The sequence below is a fragment of the Ochotona princeps genome, chromosome 13 (assembly GCF_030435755.1).
Source record: "Ochotona princeps isolate mOchPri1 chromosome 13, mOchPri1.hap1, whole genome shotgun sequence".
Lineage (NCBI taxonomy): Eukaryota > Metazoa > Chordata > Mammalia > Lagomorpha > Ochotonidae > Ochotona > Ochotona princeps.
The window spans coordinates 46,493,494-46,500,647 of NC_080844.1; the positions used below are offsets into that span (position 1 = coordinate 46,493,494).

Below are 7,154 nucleotides of genomic sequence, written 5' to 3' on the forward strand. Positions count from 1 at the left end.
CAGTGTTCCCTCCCCGGGGCTCTGCCCAAGTCTGGCTCGGACACATTTCCCCCTCTTCCCTCCTACGACGGCGCGGTCCTTCCTTCCGTTTGCCCGCCTGCCTGGCCTACACAGCTGCTTCTGGCCTTCCGAGGCCTGAGTGGCAGGCCACCTCCTCCGCGAAGCCACCCACCCTGGAGCCCGAGGCCGTTTCTCTTCGTTTGGCCATCGGCGCCTTCCTGTCCCTCCGCCTGCTCCTCCTGCGGCCTCCAGGGGAGGCTACCGGCCTGGCCCGCTAGAGTGGGAGCTCCTTGAGGGCAGGAACGGGAACTGACTAGTTTCAGTTTTCCCAGCCACCTGCACACAATAAACATTTGTTGAATTGATTTTGCCCTTTATTTTATTAATCGTTCCCCCCTCCTTTTCCCCTTCTTTCTTTTCCTCCTTCCTTCCTCCCTCGTTATTTTTTATTTCTTGGTTATATTCAATTGTCATGTTTTTCAGGCTCATTAAATCCATTTAGAGACAAAAGAATAAAAGGCAGAAGGGAAGGGAGGGGGAAGAGGAGAGGGGGAAGGGAGCAGAGAGGGGAGGGGAGGCCGGAGAAGCAAACAAATAACCCGCTTTAACTAGACGGGCGGATAAATGGCTCCGTTTCTCCTCAGCCCCGATGCGCCTGCTTAGCTGCGCGCCCCGCGGGCGCCGCAGCTCGGGTGGGCTCAGCCCCGCGGCCGCCGCCCCCCGGCCCGCGGGGGGCCCAGCAAGGCCCAGCCCAGGGCCACGAAGTCGGGAGCGGCCAGAGGTGCCAGGGCGGCTTCATTGGGATTCATGGGCGTGTTGGGCGGGCGGCCCGGGGCGCGGGGCGCGGGGCGGGGGGGGGGGGGCGAGTGGGGGGGTGCCCATGGCGGGCGCAGATGCCCGGGTGACCGCCGCGCCGTGGTCCCTGCGCCGCCTTTGTGCCGGGGAGGCGCGCGCGGGGACCTAATCCATCAAATTGTCTACAAATTGTGAAGAAAATTCAAAAACCATATGGTCGCCAGCGCTGGCGCGCTCTGGGCTGCGGAGGGCCGGGGCCGTGCCCGCACCGGGAGCCGCGGGGGGCTGGGCCCAGCTATTGTCGCCTGTCAGCGGCCGCCCGGGTCCATTCGTCCCGGCCTTCATGGTCCGCGCTCCGAATTACAGACCCATCCATCCTGAGAGAGGGCGATTTATGTCGCCCGGGAGGAACCGGCCGCACGCCCGCCTGGCTGCTCGGCCGCCTCCTTCCCTTCGCTCTCCACTCCTCTTGCCTTTCTCCTGTCTCCCCGTTCCTCTGTGTCTCTACATTTGTGTCTCCCAGCTTCCTGGCTTCCCGCCGTCGCTCTCCGCTGCCGCAGTGTCTGTCAGCTGTGTCTCTGTTCCTGTCTCTATTTCTTGCTGGACACGCACGTTCCTGACTCGGGCCCGGGGTGGGGGCATCGCCAGCCCGAGACCAGATGCGCATTTCTCACATCAATTTTGCGGAGAAAGAGCGCCTAGCGGCCCGGAGGCGGGACCCCACTTTGGAGTCAGCGGCCACTCGCCAGCCCAGCGACAACAAAAGCCCAGAGAGAAGCTCGCTCTGTCCCGGAAAGTGAAAGCGGCCGGAGCCCCCCCTCCCCTCCTCCCAGCCGCCCAGGGCGCTATGGACCCCAGAGAGTCCTTCTCACATTCAAATATCTGTCCCGCTGCTCCCAGCCGAGTTCCCGGGCCCAGATTTTGAAAATGTGACCAGAGATTCCCCCAACTCCCGTGCCCGTGTGGGTTGGCATCCTGGTGCCCACGCGTGCAGCTCGCCTGCCCTTGTTGTTTTCAGTTCCCCCACCACTTCCAAGAAAGCAGTCCTTAGGATGAAGTGAAACACGGGAGCCCCCGGGCTCCACCCCAACAACCCACCGAGCAGCACTGGCACTGCACAGGCGAGGGAGGGAGAAACACCTAGGGGTCCGAGGTGGGGCACAGGAACCACCCGGCAAGTCACTTCTTCCCACCCTTTGCCCCGCACAAATCGATTTTGTGGATGGTGATGGGGCCTGCGGACACTCACGTCTCTCCCAGTCTTGAACACTGGGCTTTTTACCCCGACCTGGCGAAGCCCGTGTCTCCCCAGGTCTAGTAACTTCCACGTGTTTAAGAACAAGAAACGCCTCCTCCTGCTTCTCCTTCACTCATTTTCCTGCCTGCCTTGGAGACCGCCTGCAATTTTCTGCTGGGGCAACCTGGAAGGCTCAGGTGCCCAGCACCGCTCTGTTGCGCCGCTGCTCCAGATTGAACCCACTCATTCAGACGTGGTCACCGCCGGTTCTAGTAAAATGGCAAAGACTTTATTGGAGAAAGAGGCGTTGGGTACAGTCCAGGGAGGAAAGGGCAGGGAAGGAGCAAGGCAGGGGCACACGAGACCCACCCTCTTCGGGCCACCCCACCCTGGTCCGGCTGGGCGGAGCTGGGAGCAAGCCAGCCCCTGAGCTGCAGAGGAGGTGCGGGGCGCAGGTCGGGCTGCCTCCCGTCTGTCACATGCAAAGAAATTCTAAAAAGAGTAAAAATAATTCTAGGACTTTGGGTCGTGTTTTCGATGGTTGCTTGGTTAGATTTCCCTCTGCTTTGTCGCTAGGAGCCAGACTCCAGCCGTCAGTCCAAGGAAAAGCAGGAGGGAAGAATCTTTAAAAAAAAAAAAAAAGAAAGAAAGAAAGAAAAAAGAAAAAAGCAGTGGTGGGCAAGGAGAGACAAAAATCTCATCGAAAACAGACTTTTCTCGTGTGGTAAAGGACAGATTGATTTTGAAGCTTGCAAGTCAGGGCCAGGCTATCTTCATCCCTTTCCGCGAGGTGGGGGTAAAAAAGGCTGAAGGGAAGAGGCAGCTGCCATAAGCCGTAAGAGCGAGGCCAAGAGGGAGCGCGCCGGGTGCATTCGCCGCATGCAGAGAAAAATCAAAACAGCCAGGATCACCCCCTCCTCGGCCTGGAACGGCGGGGTTGGCATTTGCTGTCCCCACCCTGCCTCTCCCTCTGCAAATCCCGCAGGCAGCTCGAAAGCTTCGGAAACAGGGAGAGCTCTGAGAGATACAAAAAAAGGTGGTGGGGAGGAGGAACCAAAAACAAAACCAAGAGGCTGTGGTGGGAAGAACCCTCTCACTGGCTTTAAATATCTGTACAGAACCCAAACAGAGTAGCACGGTGAGGGCTTTCGGGGTGGCGGAGGCCGCGTGCGGCGGCCGGCCCGCCGGCCCGCCCGGGTTTATTGCTTGGAGAGGGAAGAGGCGGCCTCCAGGAGCTGAGTCCGGGCGAGGGACAGGGGAGGAGGCGAGAGTTGCAGAGAGGAGGTCCCAGCTCCCCTCGGCGGTGCGGTGCTGTCCGGTTCAGGAAGCGGCGGGTCTGCGGAGCGCTTGCTCTGAGCCCCCGAGCAGGAGACACCAAGGCGTTGCTCAATCGTCCACGTCAATCTCTTCGTCTTCCTCGTCCTCTGAACAATCTTGGCTGCTAGCCCTCTGGTCCGTGAGCGGAGAGGCAGGCGAGAGCTGCAAGGGCCCGGCGCCCGGGGCCTGCGGGGCGCCTGGGGGGAGCGCAGGAGAACCAGGCCTGGACTTGGCTCTGCCACAGCCCCCACCGCCTCCACTTGCGGCCTCCGAGTTCTGCTCGAGTTCCGCCAGCGCCACAATGTCCATTTGTCCGCTGGGACCCAGTTTCTTGGCCGACTCCACGTCGGCCTTCATTTCCTCTAGGTCCCGCTTGAGTTTGGCGCGCCGGTTCTGGAACCAGGTGATGACCTGCGCGTTGGTGAGGCCCAGCTGCTGCGCGATCTGGTCGCGGTCTGCTGGGGACAGGTACTTCTGGTACAGGAAACGCTTTTCCAACTCGTAGATCTGGTGGTTGGTGAAGGCCGTGCGTGACTTTCGCCGCTTCTTTGGGGTCTGCCGCTGCCCAAAGATGGTCATTCCGTCACGGCCTGCGAGAAAATGACAGTACCGGTTTGTATCTGCAGGCGGGAGACCCCACTCCAGCCCTCACCCCCAGGGCTAACCACCTCTCTCTGCCCTAGGCGGCCTGTAATCGGCTTTTTGCTCTCCAATCTCTTCTGCTTTCTGGCCTCTCTTGGAAGTCGCCAGGAAAAAATGGTTTGTGGCTGCTGCCCTTTCCCTCCATCCCCCAGTTGGTACCAAAAAGTAGTCTAGGAGAGGCAGAGGAACCACCTAGACACGGTCTGCCAGCGGTGTAGACGCCAATTCTACACCCCTTCCCAAGCACTTCATTCTATCTGGGAGGTCCCCCCAGGAGCAGAGCAGGGAGCACCGAAGAGCGAAAGGGAGCTTGGGGTATCCACCCTCTCTCGATTTACCCCCGACTCAGGCCTACCCAGAGGTCCCTAGGATTTAGGGGTTAGGTACTGTCCCACCTATCTCCACTCCCCGTGGCGGCTAGGGCTGGAGGGCCCTGGCGGCCGGCGCGGGAGGAAGCGGGCAGAGGCACTAGGCTCCAGTCGCGGGGAGGCACTGAGGACCCCCCTGGGGTAGCGCCTACCTTCCGCTGCCTGCAGGACGCTGACCTCCAGCCCCTTAAAGGTCTTGCTGGCAAGCTCCTCCAACGCGCACAGCGGAGAGGTCTGTGAGAGCAGCGCGCGGCCCGCTAGGGGCAAGCCGCCCGGCGCGTGCTTGTCTGCCGCAGCCAGCAGGTGCGCCGCCCCGCACAGCGAGTAACTTCTCCGCACGGACGGCTTGTTGAGGATGTCCTCGATGCTGAACGGCGTCAGTGGCTTGTTGGAGTTGGCGGGAGGTGGCAGGTGGTCCAGCGGGCTTCGCCGCCTCTCCTCCCCCGGCGCCGCCTTGCCATCCTCCTTGGAAGTCATTGCGGCCTCGTTCGGGGGGCCACGCCGGGGTGGCTCGGGCTGCGGGGACCCAGCCCGCGGGGCAGCTGGGGCGCCGGGCGGCGCGAGCGGGCGGGCTGGCGTGAAGGAGGCCGCACCGGGCAGGGCTCAAGCTGGGTGAGGGGGGCGATTAGCTCGGCGGCTGAGGCGGGCAGAGTCGCGTGGGGCCCCGGGAGGAGAGTGCCGACGCGGGCGCCGCTACTGCCGCCGCCACCCGGGCTTCCAGCAATCCGGGGCCGGAGCTGGGGCGCGCCGAGCGGGGCTCCAGTTTCGCCAGCCCCGGTGCTATTTAAAGGTGTCAGGTGGCTCGGCGGCAGCTCCTGGCCCCGGGTCCTGGCGGCGGCAGTTGGAAGAGCCGAGGCGAGGGCTCCGATCCCGGACTGCGAGGGAAGGCGGAGAGACGGGGCAATTGACTATTGCTAACAAGTTAGCCTTGATCGAGGAGTAATCAATTACCTGCTGTAGCACTTTCTCTCCCTTTCTCTTTCCTCTCTCTTCTTTCTCTATTCTTCCTCTCTCCCTCCTCCCTCTTTTCTCTTCTTTGCTCACCCCCCACCCTCTCCTTCTCTCTCCTTCTCTTCCTCTCTCTGGTCCCCTCTTTCACTCTCTGTCTGTCCAATGCAGGCGGCTCTAAGTTGGGAAGCTCATTAATTAGCGGGCCGGGGGTAGGAGGGGCCGGCTGAAATTAGCCTGCCTAATGCGCCTGTCAGTCCGGGCGGCGCGCCGCGCTCGGCCCGAGCTGTTTGTAAATTACATTAGCAGCGCCTTTATTGCACCCGAACCTCGGGCGACTGAAAAGCCACCGCCCCCACCCCAAACTGACGCCGCGCTCCCGGCGCACCCGCCTCCCGCCGGCCTGGCTGCGGTGGCAGCGCCAGCCCGGAGGTCTCGGGCTCAGCGACCCGGGATTCGGAGCCCGAGAAGGGAGGCGGGAGCCACAGCCGGGGAGGGACCCGGCCGTCGCGCGGGCCAGGTAAGACCAGGAGCCCAGCTGGGCCCCCGCTGCCACCCAACGTGGACTTTGCGGAGCTAAAACAAGAACCCAGCGCCCCTATCCACAGACCCTCTTGCCTCTCACCCTCGGCCTTGGGCCATGCGCCTGAAGCCAGATAATCTGAAGCCCTTCAGGCTGACCCCAGGGAGGTCAGATCCCGCTTCAGAGCCCTGGATGGACGACGGGACGGGGTGAAGGTGGAGTCCCCAGGGATTGGGGGAGGGGGCCAGTCGGAGGGCCCAGTCTCCCACACGCCAAGTGGCGTTAGGGGGTCGTGGTAGCTCAACGCGCCTCTTTCCCGTTCTGAGCCCGAAGCAGGCAACCTACCTTCTCTGGCTATCACGCACGCTTTCCTCCCGCGGAGGCCCTCCAGGCCGATCAGGGCCACCTTCCGTCTGCGGTGACTGTAGTCTCATGTACAGCCTAGCCGGGTTCCGGGGCTAACCCGGCTGGCCCGGGCTTCCCTGCTGCGCTCTGCCCGGCCGGGGCCGGGGCCCCGCTGCCGGCCCCGCCCAGCCCAGAGCCGGGCTGGAGTGCACCGCCCGGCCGACTCCAGCTGTTCCGGATGCGGAACGGGGGCCGGGAGGGGCCGGCCTCGGCTGGGGCTTCGCTCTTAGAACTCGCCCGGGAGGTCCCGGTTCCAGTCAGGCGGGGGGCTGGGACCCCAGGGCCTGAAATCCGCGAGTGAGCATCAGGCGAGCATTTCGTGCGCATCGGTATTTGAAGGTGTTTGTTTTTCAGTACGTGTGTTGGCGTGTGGTTGCCCGTGTGCGTCTTTGTAAGCGTAGTGAACCAGGGGTATATGAACGTGTTTGAACTCCAGCTATGCCTTTCGTTCTCCTCAAGACATTCCGGGGACCTCTGGGCTCCCGCCATCCGGTCTGCTTTGTGTGGGACCCTCAGTTTCCATTTCTGCCCTTGGAGACAGCGGGGAGGAAGAAGGGGTTGGAAGCAAGAGAGAAAAAACTGAACCTCTTCCTCACACTCAGACGTGGCCCCGGCTTTGTTTGCTGAACTCCTGGTGGGCAGCGTGGCGGGGTGGCTCAGCGCGGACCTGAGAGGCCAGCACGTGGACTCGTGGCTCGGGGCAGAAGGTGGGAGGGAAGGATAGAACACCTTGCACGGTGTATCTGCCCCGAAGAAGGAGCAAGCTGGACTGGCTATGGGGTAAAGAGAAGGTTCTGCAGCGTGCATCAGAGCTAGGCTTCTTTATCTTCTGTTTGTTAATCCGTGGCTACCACAGGAAGCTTTCCAGTTAAAAGGAACAGCACAGGGAAGAAAGATTTGGTGTTGGGGGTCCCAGTAC

The 7,154-nt window shown here is 62.2% G+C and overlaps 1 protein-coding gene across 1 annotated transcript; it reads right to left on the reverse strand.

Annotated features, from left to right (window-relative positions):
- Nucleotides 1-3,133: 3,133 nt before the first annotated feature.
- Nucleotides 3,134-5,476, reverse strand: LBX1 (ladybird homeobox 1). The gene is made up of 2 exons (XM_004579943.3): nt 4,512-5,476; nt 3,134-3,939 (listed from the first exon to the last, which is right to left on the reverse strand). Exons 1-2 carry the CDS (start codon nt 4,834-4,836, stop codon nt 3,419-3,421), a joined length of 846 nt encoding a protein of 281 aa, XP_004580000.1. The 5' UTR covers nt 4,837-5,476; the 3' UTR covers nt 3,134-3,418.
- Nucleotides 5,477-7,154: the final 1,678 nt, after the last annotated feature.